Source organism: Pelophylax lessonae (genome assembly GCF_965119305.1).
Source record: "Pelophylax lessonae genome assembly, chromosome: 6".
In the NCBI taxonomy this organism is placed as follows: Eukaryota; Metazoa; Chordata; class Amphibia; order Anura; family Ranidae; genus Pelophylax; species Pelophylax lessonae.
Genome location: NC_138773.1, coordinates 19,058,694 through 19,078,226, shown reverse-complemented (window position 1 = coordinate 19,078,226; position 19,533 = coordinate 19,058,694). Strand labels below are relative to the sequence as shown.

General features: G+C 43.0%; 1 protein-coding gene across 1 annotated transcript in view; it reads right to left on the bottom strand.

Annotated features, from left to right (window-relative positions):
• Positions 1–19,533, bottom strand: part of LOC309557628 (uncharacterized protein) — a gene marked incomplete at its 3' end in the record, with an annotated part of 126,498 nt that overhangs the window by 82,530 nt on the left and 24,435 nt on the right. The window contains 3 exon segments of the mRNA XM_082260419.1: positions 12,471–13,244; positions 15,585–15,779; positions 18,738–19,020. Coding sequence (XP_082116545.1) covers positions 12,471–13,244; positions 15,585–15,779; positions 18,738–19,008 — 1,240 coding nt within the window. The 5' untranslated portion in view covers positions 19,009–19,020.

Genomic DNA, 19,533 nt, shown 5'->3' with positions numbered 1-19,533 from the left:
TATAGAGGAATCAGGACCTCCTTCCTCCTGCTGTTGACCCCTCTAGTGATAACTAAAAATCTATATAGGGAAATCAGAGCCTCATTCCTCCTTCTGGTGACTGTTCCAGTTTAAAGATCTATTATGAAGAATCAGTTTTTCCTTCCTCTTGTTGGAAATCCCTCTAGTGACAACTAAAGATCTATATAGAGCAGTGATGGCGAACCTTGGCACGCCAGATCTTTTGGAACTACATTTCCCAAGATGCTCATGCACTCTGCAATGTAGACGAACATTATGGGAAATGTAGCTCCAAAACATCTGGGGTGCCAAGGTTCGCCATTACTGATATAGAGGAATCAGGACCTCCTTCTTCCTTCTTGTGATCCCTCTAGTGATATAAAGATCTATATACAGGAATCAGGACCTCCTTCCTCCTGTTGACAATCTTTTAGGCATCATCACTAAATGGTAGTAGTGTTTACAGAAGAGAAGAGGAGTAGGGAACACATGAGAATTGCTTCATATGGACATTGGTTGAAACCCAGCAAATATTGATTTTGTTTCAGTTTTTCCATAATTTAAAACCTTACTTGATACTTCTTCAATTTCCAGGTAGTGATTTTTTCAGCTGAACTCCAGACAAATATCAAAGATCCACATTAATATGACTACCGGTATGTAAATATTGCTTCATCATTTAATGTACACAGCTCAAAAAAAAAAAATGAATGGAACACTTTGAAAACACATCAGATCTCACTGAGGATAATATAATGCTGGATATCTATACTGGTATGGACTGGGTAATGTGTTAGGATCTATACTGGTATGGACTGGGTAATCTGTTAGGATCTATACTGGTATGGACTGGGTAATCTGTTAGGATCTATACTGGTATGGACTGGGTAATGTGTTAGGATCTATACTGGTATGGACTGGGTAATGTGTTAGGATCTATACTGGTATGGACTGGGTAATGTGTTAGGATCTATACTGGTATGGACTGGGTAATGTGTTAGGATCTATACTGGTATGGACTGGGTAATGTGTTAGGATCTATACTGGTATGGGCTGGTTGATGCGTTAGGATCTATACTGATATGGACTGGGTAATGTGTTAGGATCTATACTGGTATGGGCTGGTTGATGCGTTAGGATCTATACTGATATGGACTGGATAATGTGTTAGGATCTATACTGATATGGACTGGGTAATGTGTTAGGATCTATACTGGTATGGACTGGGTAATGTGTTAGGATCTGTACTGGTATGGACTGGGTGATGTGTTAGGATCTATACTGGTATGGACTGGGTAATGTGTTAGGATCTATACTGGTATGGAGTGGGTAATGTGTTAGGATCTATACAGATATGGACTGGGTAATGTGTTTGGATCTATACTGGTATGGACTGGATGATGTGTTAGGATCTATACTGGTATGGACTGGGTAATGTGTTAGGATCTATACTGGTATGGAGTGGGTAATGTGTTAGGATCTATACAGATATGGACTGGGTAATGTGTTGGGATCTATACTGGTATGGACTGGGTGATGTGTTAGGATCTATACTGGTATGGACTGGGTAATGTGTTAGGATCTATACTGGTATGGACTGGGTTATGTGTTAGGATCTATACTGGTATGGACTGGGTAATGTGTTAGGATCTATACTGGTATGGGCTGGGTAATGTGTTAGGATCTGTACTGGTAAGGACTGGGTGATGTGTTAGGATGAGGATCTATACTGGTATGGACTGGGTAATGTGTTAGGGTCTATACAGGTATGGACTGGGTTATGTGTTAGGATCTATACTGGTATGGACTGGGTAATGTGTTAGGATCTATACTGATATGGACTGGGTAATGTGTTAGGATCTATACTGGTATGGACTGGGTAATGTGTTAGGATCTATACTGGTATGGACTGGATAATGTGTTAGGATCTATACTGGTATGGACTGGGTTATGTGTTAGGATCTATACTGGTATGGACTGGGTAATGTGTTAGGATCTATACTGGTATGGGCTGGGTAATGTGTTAGGATCTGTACTGGTATGGACTGGGTGATGTGTTAGGATCTATACTGGTATGGACTGGGTTATGTGTTAGGATCTATACTGGTATGGACTGGGTAATGTGTTAGGGTCTATACTGGTATGGACTGGGTTATGTGTTAGGATCTATACTGGTATGGACTGGGTAATGTGTTAGGGTCTATACTGGTATGGACTGGGTAATGTGTTAGGATCTATACTGATATGGACTGGGTAATGTGTTAGGATCTATACTGGTATGGACTGGGTAATGTGTTAGGATCTATACTGATATGGACTGGGTAATGTGTTAGGATCTATACTGGTATGGACTGGGTAATGTGTTAGGATCTATACTGGTATGGACTGGGTGATGTGTTAGGATCTATACTGGTATGGACTGGGTAAGGTGTTAGGATCTATACTGGTATGGACTGGGTAATGTGTTAGGATCTATACTGGTATGGACTGGGTAATGTGTTAGGATCTATACTGGTATGGACTGGGTAATGTGTTAGGATCTATACTGGTATGGACTGGGTAATGTGTTAGGATCTATACTGGTATGGGCTGGTTGATGCGTTAGGATCTATACTGATATGGACTGGGTAATGTGTTAGGATCTATACTGGTATGGGCTGGTTGATGCGTTAGGATCTATACTGATATGGACTGGATAATGTGTTAGGATCTATACTGATATGGACTGGGTAATGTGTTAGGATCTATACTGGTATGGACTGGGTAATGTGTTAGGATCTGTACTGGTATGGACTGGGTGATGTGTTAGGATCTATACTGGTATGGACTGGGTAATGTGTTAGGATCTATACTGGTATGGAGTGGGTAATGTGTTAGGATCTATACAGATATGGACTGGGTAATGTGTTTGGATCTATACTGGTATGGACTGGATGATGTGTTAGGATCTATACTGGTATGGACTGGGTAATGTGTTAGGATCTATACTGGTATGGAGTGGGTAATGTGTTAGGATCTATACAGATATGGACTGGGTAATGTGTTGGGATCTATACTGGTATGGACTGGGTGATGTGTTAGGATCTATACTGGTATGGACTGGGTAATGTGTTAGGATCTATACTGGTATGGACTGGGTTATGTGTTAGGATCTATACTGGTATGGACTGGGTAATGTGTTAGGATCTATACTGGTATGGGCTGGGTAATGTGTTAGGATCTGTACTGGTAAGGACTGGGTGATGTGTTAGGATGAGGATCTATACTGGTATGGACTGGGTAATGTGTTAGGGTCTATACAGGTATGGACTGGGTTATGTGTTAGGATCTATACTGGTATGGACTGGGTAATGTGTTAGGATCTATACTGATATGGACTGGGTAATGTGTTAGGATCTATACTGGTATGGACTGGGTAATGTGTTAGGATCTATACTGGTATGGACTGGATAATGTGTTAGGATCTATACTGGTATGGACTGGGTTATGTGTTAGGATCTATACTGGTATGGACTGGGTAATGTGTTAGGATCTATACTGGTATGGGCTGGGTAATGTGTTAGGATCTGTACTGGTATGGACTGGGTGATGTGTTAGGATCTATACTGGTATGGACTGGGTTATGTGTTAGGATCTATACTGGTATGGACTGGGTAATGTGTTAGGGTCTATACTGGTATGGACTGGGTTATGTGTTAGGATCTATACTGGTATGGACTGGGTAATGTGTTAGGGTCTATACTGGTATGGACTGGGTAATGTGTTAGGATCTATACTGATATGGACTGGGTAATGTGTTAGGATCTATACTGGTATGGACTGGGTAATGTGTTAGGATCTATACTGATATGGACTGGGTAATGTGTTAGGATCTATACTGGTATGGACTGGGTAATGTGTTAGGATCTATACTGGTATGGACTGGGTGATGTGTTAGGATCTATACTGGTATGGACTGGGTAAGGTGTTAGGATCTATACTGGTATGGACTGGGTAATGTGTTAGGATCTATACTGGTATGGACTGGGTAATGTGTTAGGATCTATACTGGTATGGACTGGGTAATGTGTTAGGATCTATACTGGTATGGACTGGGTAATGTGTTAGGATCTATACTGGTATGGACTGGGTGATGTGTTAGGATCTATACTGGTATGGACTGGGTAAGGTGTTAGGATCTATACTGGTATGGACTGGGTAATGTGTTAGGATCTATACTGGTATGGGCTGGTTGATGCGTTAGGATCTATACTGATATGGACTGGGTAATGTGTTAGGATCTATACTGGTATGGGCTGGTTGATGCGTTAGGATCTATACTGATATGGACTGGGTAAGGTGTTAGGATCTATACTGATATGGACTGGGTCATGTGTTAGGATCTATACTGGTATGGACTGGGTAATGTGTTAGGATCTATACTGATATGGACTGGATAATGTGTTAGGATCTATACTGATATGGACTGGGTAATGTGTTAGGATCTATACTGGTATGGACTGGGTAATGTGTTAGGATCTGTACTGGTATGGACTGGGTGATGTGTTAGGATCTATACTGGTATGGACTGGGTAATGTGTTAGGATCTATACTGGTATGGAGTGGGTAATGTGTTAGGATCTATACAGATATGGACTGGGTAATGTGTTTGGATCTATACTGGTATGGACTGGATGATGTGTTAGGATCTATACTGGTATGGACTGGGTAATGTGTTAGGATCTATACTGGTATGGAGTGGGTAATGTGTTAGGATCTATACAGATATGGACTGGGTAATGTGTTGGGATCTATACTGGTATGGACTGGGTGATGTGTTAGGATCTATACTGGTATGGACTGGGTAATGTGTTAGGATCTATACTGGTATGGACTGGGTTATGTGTTAGGATCTATACTGGTATGGACTGGGTAATGTGTTAGGATCTATACTGGTATGGGCTGGGTAATGTGTTAGGATCTGTACTGGTAAGGACTGGGTGATGTGTTAAGATGAGGATCTATACTGGTATGGACTGGGTAATGTGTTAGGGTCTATACAGGTATGGACTGGGTTATGTGTTAGGATCTATACTGGTATGGACTGGGTAATGTGTTAGGATCTATACTGATATGGACTGGGTAATGTGTTAGGATCTATACTGGTATGGACTGGGTAATGTGTTAGGATCTATACTGGTATGGACTGGATAATGTGTTAGGATCTATTCTGGTATGGACTGGGTTATGTGTTAGGATCTATACTGGTATGGACTGGGTAATGTGTTAGGATCTATACTGGTATGGGCTGAGTAATGTGTTAGGATCTGTACTGGTATGGACTGGGTGATGTGTTAGGATCTATACTGGTATGGACTGGGTTATGTGTTAGGATCTATACTGGTATGGACTGGGTAATGTGTTAGGGTCTATACTGGTATGGACTGGGTTATGTGTTAGGATCTATACTGGTATGGACTGGGTAATGTGTTAGGGTCTATACTGGTATGGACTGGGTAATGTGTTAGGATCTATACTGATATGGACTGGGTAATGTGTTAGGATCTATACTGGTATGGACTGGGTAATGTGTTAGGATCTATACTGATATGGACTGGGTAATGTGTTAGGATCTATACTGGTATGGACTGGATAATGTGTTAGGATCTATACTGATATGGACTGGGTAATGTGTTAGGATCTATACTGGTATGGACTGGGTAATGTGTTAGGATCTATACTGGTATGGACTGGATAATGTGTTAGGATCTATACTGGTATGGACTGGGTTATGTGTTAGGATCTATACTGATATGGACTGGGTAATGTGTTAGGATCTATACTGGTATGGACTGGGTGATGTGTTAGGATCTATAATGGTATGGACTGGGTGATGTGTTAGGAATGAAATAATCCCACATAGTTTAATGGAAATAAAAAGTATCATCCTACAGAGGGCTGAATTTGAAGACACCCCGAAAATCAAAGTGAAAAAATGATGCAGCAGGCTAGTGCATTTTGCTGAAATTTCATTGCAGCAACTCAAAATGGTACTCAGTAGTTTGTATGGCCCCCACATGATTGTATATGCTTGACAACGTTGGGGCATGCTCCTTTTGAGATGACGGATGGTGTCCTGGGGTATTTTCTCCCAGATCTGGACCAGGGCATCCCTGAGCTCCTGAACAGACTGAGGGGCAACCTGGTGGTGTTGGATGGACCGAAACATAATGTCCCAGAGGTGTTCTATTGGATTTAGGTCAGGCGAGTGTGGGGGCCATTTAATGGTATCAATTCCTTCATCCTCCAAGAACTGGCTGCATACTTTCGCCACATGAAGCCGGGCATTGTTGTGCACCAGGGGGAACCCAGGACCCACTGCACCAGCATAGGGTCTGACAATGGGTCCAAAGATTTCATCCCGATACCTAATGGCAGTCAGGGTGCCATTGTCTAGCCTGTAGAGGTCTGTGCGTCCCTTCATGGATATGCCTCCCCAGACCATCACTGACCCACCACCAACCCAGTCATACTGAACGATGTTACATGTAGCATAACGTTCTCCGTGGCTTCTCCAGACCCTTTCATCTCTGTCACATGTTTACAAGTACCTGGATTTGACCTGGTATCTACCTCTAGCAATTGAGACGAGACTGAGAAACAGAGAAGCAGCACAAGGATCCATTCAGGTGTGCTGCAGAGCAAAGTTCATGCTGATAGGAGGAGAGAGGCAAGTGACAGAGAGATGAGTCATGGCGTGCAAGGACAAAAGCTTCAAATGCAAAACTTATGAAGTCCAGAATTATTTTACATATACTCTTGGGTCATAAAAATATAAGCAGTTAATTAAAAAAGGAAAAAAAAAACCTGCAAATTAAGAATGAACCCACCTGTTCTGCCACCAGTTCTTCAGATCTTTGTCCTTTTTTCAGAGTTACAGCCTCTGGAAGAATAAGGGGGCCGGTGAATGGAACCCCATCAAATGATGGGGGAACAGATATCTGACACACCAGGAAGCATTTGATGTAAAGATATTTCTTCTACAACGCGGGACTTTTTTGCCATTTTTATTTTTTAATAAAGACCTTGATGTTTTTATTTCTGGGTTACATTTTTCTTGTGAAGGAGTAGAGGTTGAAGGAGTAGGGGTACTGTGTACCCCTTAGTCATTCACATTATGGCAAAAGGTATTAGGGGGCCCCCTTATTTTCAAAGGGGGCTTCCAAATTCCAATGAGCCCCCTGTCTGCAGACCTCCACAGCCAGGGTTGTGAGGAAGAGCTTCTTGTCCTCGTCAGCATGGCAATAAGATGCTTTGCCAAGGGGGTTTTCCCCAGAAAGGTACTCTCTGTGTTGAGGGCATGTGGCCTGGTATGATTCAGGAGGATGGACCATGCACTCATCCACCCTTTCTTGTTCAGCTAAGGTGCATGCTTAGGGACTGGTATGTATTTTTAGGTTGGCCACATGCCCCTTTTTTTGTTGCAAGAGGATGCCCTTTATTACCCAAACAAGCACTTTAACCACTTGCCAACTGCCGACAGTAATCCTACTGCGGCAGTGTGGCTCCCCTGGGTCCAGCGACGTAGACCAGAGGCTCACTCCCGCTGTGTTTTAGACACAGCGGGAGTCGGGCTGGAGGAGGAGGAGGGTTGGCGATCGCCGTCTACCTTCCCCGACCATCGGGGAAAGTGTGAGAAGACCTGCCTGCTTACGAAAACAAAGCAGGCGGATCTTCTCAGTGACAGACTGGGAGAGATCACAGGATTCACCATAGCTGAACCTGCAATCTCTGTCTGTGTCACAGAACCCCCCCACACATGTCAGTAAGCATGAGACATGCATTGAACCCTTTGATCACCCACAGGGTTAACCCCTTCCCTGCCAGTGTCATTATTACAATAACAGAGCATATTTTTAGCACTGATTACTGTAGTAATGTCACTGGTCCCCCCAAAAGTGTCAAAAATGTCAGTCAGGGCTCCAATCTGTCCGCCGCAATGTCGCAGTACCGCAAAAAATTGCAGATCGCCGCCATTACTAGAAAAAAAAAAAATACATAAATCTTTCCCGTAGTTAGTAAAGGCAATAACATTTGCACAAACCAATCAAAATACGCTTATTGTGATTTTTTTTACCAAAAATATGTAGCAGAAAACCATTTTGATTTTTAATTTGTTTTGGGGGGGGGGGGGGAATGTTATATAGCAGAATGTGAAACATGTGAAAAATATTGCTTTTTTTTCAGAATTGTCGCTCTTTTTTTGTTTGTACCGCAAAAAATAAAATCGCAGAGGTGATCAAATGCCACCAAAAGAAAGCTCTGTTTGTGGGAAAAAAGGGACATCAATTTAGTTTGGGTACAGCGTCGTAACGGGTACCGGTCTTAACCACTTGCCGACTGCGCACAGTATATTTACTGAGGCAGTCAGCCCCTCACAGGCAGAGCGACGTAGGTCTACGTCGCTAGCCTGTGAGGCTCTGGGGAGCGAGCGCGCACCGGTCAGTCACGGACCCCTGCCGGTCACTCTGCGATCGTCGGGGGAGAGGGAGAAAGGCAGGCGGCTGATGTAAACAAGCCGCCTGTCATTCTCCCCTGTGTAGAAACTGTGATCATACGGTTCTACTATGTAGGACCGTTGATCATTGTTCCTACACCTCTAGCCACAGCCAATCACAGTTAGAATCACGCCCCTAGGGACACACACACAGCCCCTCCCTCTCAAATAAAGTTAACCCCTTCACTGCCAGTGTCATTTTACAGTAACAGTGCATATGTATAGCACTGATTACTGTAGTAATGTCACCGGTAACCCCAAAAGTGTCAGAAATGTCAGTCAGGGGTCCGATCTTCCCGCCGCAATGTCACAGTACCGCAAAAAAAAATTGCAGATCGCCGCCATTACACGTTAAAAAAAAAAAAACAACAAAAATGACAAAAATCTTTCCCTTTGTTAGTAAACGCGATAACTTTTGAGCAAACCAATCAAAATACGCTTTTTGCGATTTTTTTTTTACCAAACATAGGTAGCATAAAACAAATTGGCCGAAAATGTTAAAAAAAAATTATTTTTACATATTTTTTTTTGAGGAATTTCATATAAAAAAATGTGAAAAATATTGTTATTTTTGCAAAATTGTTGCTCTTTTTTTGTTTATAGCGCATGATCAAAAAATCGCACAGGTGATCAAATACCACCAAAAGAAAGCTCTGTTTGTGGGAAGAAAAGTACGCCAAATTAGTTTAGGTAAAGCGTCGCAGGACCGCGCAATTGTCCATTAAAGTCACGCAGTGCCGAATCGCAAAATACCCCCTGGTCAGGAAGGGGGTAAAATCTTCCGGGGCTTAAGTGGTTAAAGTGGTTAAGGAGTGACCTTTGTTTATGTAAGGTACCCCCTTAAAATGCATGCCATACTCAAAGGGTCTGGTAAACATTTTGGGAAGGAACTATACACAAATGGCTTTTTGCATTCTCGGTGTAGGGACATGCTACAGCAAAAGTGACATTTACAAATAAAAGAAAAAAGATACAGTTTAATTTGCCAGCAAATTATTTTCTATATTTTTATATTTATTTTATAAATATCATTTGATATTTGATATGAAATTTGATAAATGTTTTGGGTGACTCTTGGAGGGTTTGTGTGCTTTTTTTTTTTTAATAGAAGTCAGATGGGAAATGTAATTTCCTATGTAAATGTCAGTGAAAAATGCCTGAACATTTTTTTTTTTGCTCTGGTACATGTTCCCCAAGGCAGTATTGAGGATGCCAAGCCATCAACATATGTAATAGAAATAAATAATACCAAAACAGGAAAATAAAGCATATTTATTGCAAAAATTTCAAAACCTCAAAAGTGGGGAGTAAATGCTACCCTCAAAGATAAAATAAATAGCTCACATTTTTGAATTTGTTTTACATGCATGCCTACTATTTTTTTTTTTTTTTTTACCTTCACATTGAATACAAGATGGCAAAATATATCTCACATAAAGCAAAGAATAAGCTCTATACATAGTGTACATACAGTAATTCTAACATAGAATCCCATATGTCTACGCTTTTCTCAGGTCTTGTTGGCTTCTTCAGGACAAGGGAAATCAGTAAACAATTTAATAGAGCTCATTGAAGTCAGTATCAGTACAGCGTAATTAATATCTGGGGATAATTCCATTAAAGCAGGAATTTCCAAGCTATGGCCCTTTAGCACGATGGGAATTTTAGTTCCTGAACAGCTGGAGGGCCATAGTTTTGACATCTCTGCATTAAAGCATGGTCTCATGTAATTAAATAGGAATAAAATTAAGTGCACATAGCCGTCCACCAGTCAAATAGTAGGGACGCCTGTCCTGCTAAAGAAAAGACTTCAAATTCACCCTCTGTGGGGCTGCCTGGTGGTCTAAAAATTTATATAAAACCTACTCAGAAGGTTACTGCTTAAATGATGTCCTCAGCAAATATCAGAATGAAATATAAAAAAAAAAAAAAAACAGAAAGGTGCATTTAAAGTTGTTTTAATGGACGCAGATGTTGGCATATCAAATCAGGGCTTTAGTTGATGCACTGCTGCAGACAGTAGTACGCCCACAGTGACTTCTGTATTTGTTTCCAAATGTTTTCCAGTAGATAACAGGCATAAACATGAAATAAAAACTATATGGTTACAGAAAAAGCCAATTCTTGGACTGTTCTTCCCTCACCAGCTTCTGGAACCGGGTTTTCCAATGTATCTCGTCTTGTACAGGCCTATTGTTCCCACCTAGCAAAGAGCTAGCTTTACTGAATATAGGTATTGACAAATGACAAATACCCGGCATGTGTATAGGCAGATGGTCCTACTCATCCTCCTAGCTTCTAGATCCCTTATACTTCGTAAATGGAAAACCACGCTAGCCCCTAACCTCTCGGAGGTCATAGATATTGTCAACCGTAACTAACAACTGGAGAAATCTCTGGCAATTAACGCACTCTCATATAACAAATTCAACTCATCTTGGAATAGTTGGATATATCACAATTAGAGTTGAGCAGACACCTGGATGTCCGTGTTCGGCGGGTTCGGCCGAACTTGAAAAAAAAGTCCGGGTCTGTGTCCCGGACTTTTTCCGAACTTTACCTGGACACCGAAACCCATTGGAGTCAATGGGGACCCCAAACTTTCAGGCACTAAAATGGCTCTAAAAAACCAATGGAAAGGGCTACAGTGCTGCAAATGGCAGCAAAATGTAGTTAAGAGCATGGCAAGTGCTCTTAAAAAATTCCCCTTTAAATTTGTAATTTTTTAATAGCAGATTAAACAGACTGATAAAAATAGATTTTTTTCTCCCTCCTCCTCCTCAGTGGGCTCAAGTGAGGGCAAAAAGATTGTTCACTGCACCTCCCCCCACACAGCAAAATTGATGTAGACTGTCCCTGCCTAATCTCTCCAGCCTGTCCCTAAAATGCTCAAAAAGATCGTTCACTGCACCACCCCCTACACAGCAAAATCGATGTAGACTGTCCCTGCCTAATCTCTCCAGCCTGGCCCTAAAATGCTCAAATAACTTTCCCTGCCTACACTCCGACCTGTCCCTGCATTCTTTTCGGGCACAATTTTTCACTGTCTGTCCCTAATCAGCAGCCAGCACGTATGATGTGTGCTCTCTCCCTAATACTACAGCAGAATGATGCACCGCGCTGTGTCTCTCGAACTTATAAAGACATGGGTCACATGCTTCAGATGGCCAATCACAGCTACTAATACATTAGTAGGCTGGGATGGCTTAAGGCACACCAGTCAAACGCTTGTTGATTGGCTGTTGAAAGCCCGCCATTAAAAGCGCGCCATTACATACAAAACAGGAAATACAATTACCGAACACAGATTTTAAACCCGAACATACAGTAAAGTTTTCGGGTCCGTGTTCGGGTAACAAAATCCAATTATTCGGTACGAACCCGAATAATACAGTCCGTGTTCGCTCAACACTAATCACAATTGATATCCCTCAGCTATTGGTGTAACCTACTCTACACTCTTATTGATACAGCATATTCAAATCCAGCCAGTTCATAAGTTTTAGTGGAGGGGTCCTCTCTTCCTGGCACAATATGTTCCCAATGGAGGGGTGCACGGGAAGATGGAACCCCATACTAGACAGTTAGCCTCATATTTATATGAGATCTCGTTACTATAATGCTCATGCTTTACATGTATTGGCATTGTAAATACTCTCTTTGGAACCAGTGGAAACAGATAGTTATTGAATGTTATGCTACACCAAGTTGCTCATCTCTTTTCCCTTACATTTTTGTACGAATATTTTGATTTGTATATTTTTTTTCTCTACTCCTTGTTTGATAAAATGAATAAAAAATATTATTTAAAAAAAGAAAAAGAGAATTCTTTATCAATCTAGGAGGACGTGTTGGCGGGGCCGGTTCTTTATTTCATTTTGTTTTCTTCTCAGTTCATCTATGACATCGGAAAAGTTTGCATTGTTGGACTGACTATTGGGACTTTGATGTGGAGATGGTGTCTTAGGACTCTTATTCCCTAACGGTGTGTCAAGGCTCTTATTGTATGAGTCACTATTATCACACAGGTCCATTGACCTATCACAGCTAGGCTTTGACTCAGAACCCAGAATGACGTACTCATTCTCAGGAGGTTTATTGTATAAATGTATCTCTGAAAATTCATCAATGGGTGGTTTCTTTGCGTTCCCAGAACTGTACCGTATCCTTGATGTTTCAGTGTTCAATTGGGTGGCTGGGTAACCCTTGCTAGGCAGTTTCTCTGATATCTCTGAATTGATCTCTGTCTTAGAAGGTTTACTACAGAATTCATCCTTTTCACATTCATTGTCAGGCAGCATCTCAAAATTTTTAGAACTGTCCCAAATGGTTGACTTTTCTTTAGGCTTAGGGTTAGGTTCGTTATGCATTAAGGTATCAGGGTCCTCATAGATGTTCTCAGTCGCATAGATGTTCTCAGTCCCACATCTGTGCCATGTCTCTAAGCCCTCAATGCTGGATGGTAATTTTGGACTTTCATAGTATATATTGCTGGACTGTGTAGTGCTTAATGGCATCTCAGACTCCTTATGGCTGCCTATTGGTATTGAACTTTTCGTCATGGACTTAAAACCACCATAGTCACCATGCAGTGGCCTTGTATCTTCAGATTTGCACTTTGTTTTATTGGTGTCTTTGAGCTTCTCCTCCAGATTGTGTTTGCCAGACCGAGGATCAGGACCTTGGTTGGTGCTGCTTCCCAGTAGCGCTGTAAATGTATGAAAACAAAATTATATATTTTCCTATGCAAATCATATGACAGGTAACAATGTACAAAAAGGATGATAGTTGTTTGTATATGTAACCATTTTTCTGATATTGGCCAGTCCGAACCAATTGGTCAAGCCTATTTTCCCACTTCTACATAAATAGATTTGTTTTTATTCATGTTTAACAATTTTTGACAATAACTGATCTAGCACCCTCCTTGGTAGGTGCTAGGAAAAAGCATCAAATGGCTCCTTCTGCATATCAGGGGAGCTGGATCTCTTAGTTTTGCCTGTCACATGTTTTTTTCAGGTGTGATTTATTCGGTCTAAGGGAGTGTCCCCACTGTGTCTAATGAGGTAGCTTGTTGGACAGTGGAGGAAACCTACAAGAAATGGGCAATTTGGGACTTTATGTGAGAACTGGCGAGCACTGCTCAGTGTCTCCATCCCTGTGAATAGTCAATTGAAAAGCAAGATGGGATAAATGAAGGTGTGTGAAAAACAGCCGGTCCCTAGTTTGAAATACTTACCCACCAGTCTGCTAACAAACCAAAATAAACCTGTCTAACAATATAAGTTAAAAACAGGAGTTTAGTTAACACACATTTGCAAATGCATGCGGAAGCTGCAAGGCCAACAACAAGGCATCCTGCGTTTTCTTGCAGAACCTAACACTAAATAACACTACTCAACCTGACGCAGGATGCCTTGTTGTTGGCCTTGCAGCTTCCGCATGCATTTGCAAATGTGTGTTAACTAAACTCCTGTTTTTAACTTATATTGTTAGACAGGTTTATTTTGGTTTGTTAGCAGACTGGTGGGTAAGTATTTCAAACTAGGGACCGGCTGTTTTTCACACACCTTCATTTATCCCATCTTGCTTTTCAGTGGAGGAAACCTAGCCAGTAGCACACCAGGGTTTATGGCTGTCTCAGTGGGTGGGCATTCCTGCAGTGCATCCTGTGATTGGCAATATAAGCTGAGGAGACATGTGACAGGGCGTCTTTTGGTGGTAACAAAGTCCCAGGAGGGGGTGGACGGCTGTCTCTCCTCCTGCAGGTATGAAGAAGGTGATTCAGGTGGTCGGCCTAGTGAACCAGGTGTGTAGCTGAGCTGCAGAGGATCCAGAGTGCTGACAAGTGGAGCTGCTGTCAGAGACTTTGGGAAAAACAGTGTCCGTGAGTACCAGAGGATTTGCCTAAGGGTCTGCCTAGGAGAGGGGACCACTCCAGAAAAGTCAGGGGATCAAGGAGCTAGCTCACACAGGAAGTTAACAGTAAAGGGGGTGCCATGTAGTTGACTCTGAAGATTAGGAACAAAGGGGGTGCCAGGAAGGACCCTGAAGTTGTTCTGCAGTACAGTACAGATTACCTCAGAAAGTTCACTTAAAGCGGAGTTCCACCCTAAAATTAAACTTACCTCCATCTCGCTCCGGGTCACCTGAAAAACAAATGGATAATCGCAATTTTTTTTTTTTTTTTACATACCTTGTTTAGAAGAAAATATACTTACCTTACTTCCTCTTCCTCCCCTCGGCGGCCACTGCGATTCGTCACTTCCTGGCTTTGCAATGATTCCTGGGAGCTGAACGTCATCGCTCCCAGGAATCAATGCACCTGCACCGGCCCCGACGTCAGTTCCGGTGCATGCCCAGAAGCTGTGCAGGGATGACGCTGCGGCACCGGAAGTGACGGCGGGGCCGGTGCAGTGCATCGTGGGACCGAAGAAGACGGAAGAGAACGCAGAAGAGGACGCGCTGGCTTCAAACTGCCCACACCTGAGATAGCAGCGCTGGACAATACATTTTCAAGGTAAGTATTTCTTCTTACAGGTAAGTGCAACCCGGGACAGTTCAGAGGCTATCCATTGTGGAATGCACTAGCCTTGACTGTCCCGGGGGTATTTTTATTAAAAAAATGTCCCAAGGTGGAACTCCGCTTTAATTCTACTTCACAGATAAGGGCAAAGTGAAGCAGCAGCCTAGCCACGACTAGCATTACTCAGCGTTACTCAGCGTTATTCAGCACCTTTCAAGTCGTCCCAGCCAATTGTGCATAGTTACATTAAGTTGGAGTATCCCACTCATTCCCTTCTAAATAAAATACAAAAAACCAAAGCTACTGGACTGTTTCCTGACTGAGCTAAAACACTTGGGAAAATGTTGAACTGTCTCATTGTTGCTAATGGTAACCCAGTGGAACCCGTAATCAGAAACTCCCAAGGGAGTAGTGCTACATTGATTTTTATACAATATGCACTTAAAAAAGTTGTATTATATTTAGCTATTTTTATATGTTTTGCAAAAAAAGTTTTTTTTTTTTTTTAAATATTTTTCATACCTGAAGTAGAATGGAAAGGTGTCAAATTTTTCAGTTTTGTCATAAGGGTTTTAGTGTTTTTTTTATCAGTTTCTGAAATGAGAAGCAAATCACAGGCCAATTTCTCAATAGTGGGCTGACACTCCAGGATCCGAATCTTCTCCTTATGGCTGCTGTCCTCCACATCATCAACAACCACAATTACATTGTCTCTCCCTGTGGATGCACACAAGTTTCACTCATATTAGTCACATTCTCTCATCTTCTCCCCTCCATTACTCCATGCCTTCCATCCTGTCCTTTTCATCCCTTCTCTTCCTTCTTTTTCTCTTCATCCCTCCTCTTCCTTCTTTTTCTCTTCATCCCTACTCTTTCTTCTTTTCCTCTCCATCCCTCCACTCATCTTTTTTCTATGTTTATCTTCCCTCTCATCTTCTCTCCTCTCCTTGCCTCCCTATAGAGTACATGTGTGAAACACAAGGCCCACGGGCCAAATCTGGCCCACCAGGCCTTTTAATGTGGCCCTCACACCCAGGGCTCTGGCTCTTGCCCTCCACTGCCAGCTCACTACTGTAACTTGCAAACACAGAAATGTTCTGTGTTTGCAAGGACAGCTTTTCTCTCTGTGGCTCCCACAGATCCCTACCTGCCCTGCATTTATGGGAGATTGAGACTCATTGGACAAGGGAGATGCAGATACAGCTGTAGTGTGGAATGAAATATCACATGGTAAGCTGCACTGTGATCCCCATCCGTGCCCGGGTGCACAGATGCCAACCAATGATCTTCCTGAAAGCTGAACCCTTTGCACTGTGCATAGCACACCCCTAAACCCTACACTCTGTATGTAGCGCACTCCTCAACTCTGCACTCCGTACACAGCGCACCTCGGAACTCTGCACTCTGTACATAGCACACCCCTAAACCCTGCACTCTGTATGTAGTGCACTTCTCAACTCTGCAATCTGTACACAGCGCACCCCTGAACTCTGCACTCTGTACATAGCACACCCCTAAACCCCACACTCTGTATGTAGTGCACTATTAAACCCTGAACTCTATACACAGTCTACCCCTGAACTCTGCACTCTGTACACAGCGCATCCCTGAACCCTGCACACTGTACACATCACACCCCTTAACCCCACACTCTGTATGTAGCGCACTCCTAAACCCTGAACTCTGTACACAGTCCAACCCTAAACTCTGCACTCTGTACGCAGTGCATCCCTGAACTCTGCACTCTGTACACAGCGTATCCCTGAACCCTGCACTCTGTACACAGCACACCCCTAAACCCCACACTCTGTATGTAGTGCACTCTTAAACCCTGAACTCTATACACAGTCCACTCCTAAACTCTGCACTCTGTACACAGTCCACCCCTGAACTCTGCACTCTGTACGCAGTGCATCCCTGAACTCTGCACTCTGTACACAGCGCATCCCTGAACCCTGCACTCTGTACACAGTGCATCCCTGTACTCTGCACTCTGTACAAAGCACATCCCTGAACCCTGCACTCTGTACACAGAACATTACTAAACTATGCACTCTGTACATTACACACCCCTAAACTCCACACTCTGTATGTAGTGCACTCTTAAACCCTGAACTCTATACACAGTCTACCCCTGAACTCTGCACTCTGTACACAGCGCATCCCTGAACCCTGCACTCTGTACACAGCACACCCCTTAACCCCACACTCTGTATGTAGCGCACTCCTAAACCCTGAACTCTGTACACAGTCCAACCCTAAACTCTGCACTCTGTACGCAGTGCATCCCTGAACTCTGCACTCTGTACACAGCGCATCCCTGAACCCTGCACTCTGTACACAGCACACCCCTAAACCCCACACTCTGTATGTAGTGCACTCTTAAACCCTGAACTCTATACACAGTCCACTCCTAAACTCTGCACTCTGTACACAGTCCACCCCTGAACTCTGCACTCTGTACACAGTGCATCCCTGTACTCTGCACTCTGTACAAAGCGCATCCCTGAACCCTGCACTCTGTACACAGCACACCCCTTAACCCCACACTCTGTATGTAGCGCACTCCTAAACCCTGAACTCTGTACACAGTCCAACCCTAAACTCTGCACTCTGTACACAGTCCACCCCTGAACTCTGCACTCTGTACACAGCACATTACTAAACTACGCACTCTGTACATTATACACCCCTAAACTCCGCACTCTGTATGTAGCGCAGTCCTCAACCCTGCACTCTATACACAGAGCACCCCTGATCTCTGCACTCTGTACACAGCACATCCCTAAACTCCGCACTCTGTAGGTAGCGCACTCCTCAACCCTGCACTCTATACACAGAGCACCCCTGATCTCTGCACTCTGTACACAGCACATCCCTAAACTCTACACTCTGCACATAGCACACCCCTAATCCCGCACTCTGTATGTAGTGCACTCCTCAGCCCTGTACTCTGTACGCAACGCATCCCTGAACTCTGTACATAGCACACCCCTAAACCCTGCACTCTGTATGTAGTTCACTCCTCAACCCCACACTCTGTACACAGCACACCCCTGAACTCTGCACTGTGTACATAGCACAAAGCTAAACCCCACACTCTGTATGTAGTGCACTCCTTAATCCCGCACCTTGTACACAGTGCACCGCTGAAGTCTGCACTCTGTACATAGCACACCCCTAAACCCTGCACTCTGTATATAGCACACTCCTGCATAGGGCATCCCTAAAACTGCAGTCTGTACATAGCGCACCCCTGAACCCTACACTCAGTACACAGTGCATCTCTGCACCCTGCACATAATGCACTCCTGGTATTTATTGCCCTTTTAAGATCCATACACTGTGTGATTGGCCACACCCACCATTCAATGAGTTTCAGAGGAGGGGGGGATGGTTGGATTCCTTCAACTATTCTCTGGGAAAAAAAGCCCTGCATAAATTTATATAGTCTTACAGATACAACCGGCCCTTTGAGGGCAATAATAATGCTGATGCTGCTTGAGAAGAAATTGAGTTTAACACCCCGGCTTTAGAGTAATATCTTCCTCCTCTCATTCTCTCTCCTCTCCTCTAGAATTATTTATATCCTCTCCTCCTCTCCTCTCCTCTCCTTTAATCTATATATTTATCAGTCAATTTCTCTTTCTGTTCATCTGTCGATATATCCTTTACCAAGTAACTGATTCAGGTTGTCCAGTTCCTCATCATAGAGTGATCCGGGTATATCGGTGATGTTGATTCGCCCTCTATTCTTGGTGTGATATATGATCCCCAAAGAGCTCTGAGATGCATCATCAATAAACTGCTGAAAACCGCTATTGGATATGACGGTGGACCTCACATCCTGAATGCAATCACTGAAGTCACTCGATGATAAAAGTGTCACCAGCCAGGCGTAATCACGTTTGTCAGATCTGGAGAATATGCCAACTGAGTGTTTCATTTTTCTTTTCCTCTGGAAGAAAATATAAAAGCAGGGAAATATTAAACTAGATATTGACCTTAATAATTTTTTTTTTCTATTATTCTGTACACAGCTTCAAAGCTGAAAATTCATTTGCTTATAGTTTGCCTTTCCAGGTTATTCCCACCGCTGTTTCATCATCAACACGTTAATGGAATTTTGAGATATTACAATATTGCTTTCATTACATACCTTATTTTACACCAAGTGATGCCACCACTGAATGCTTTCTAACCCTAAGAATTGCTGCTAACCCTAACTCTAACCCTAACTATAGCCCTTAACCCTAACACTTGACCTTTTCCCCAACCTTAAAATGTAACTCTAATCCTAACTAGGGTTGAGCGGACACCTAGATGTCCGTGTTCGACGGGTTCGGCCGAACTTTAAAAAAAAGTCCGGGTCCGTGTCCCGGACTTTTACCGAACTTTTCCCGGACACCGAACCCCATTGAAGTCAATGGGGACCCGAACTTTAAGGCACTAAAATGGCTCTAAAACACCA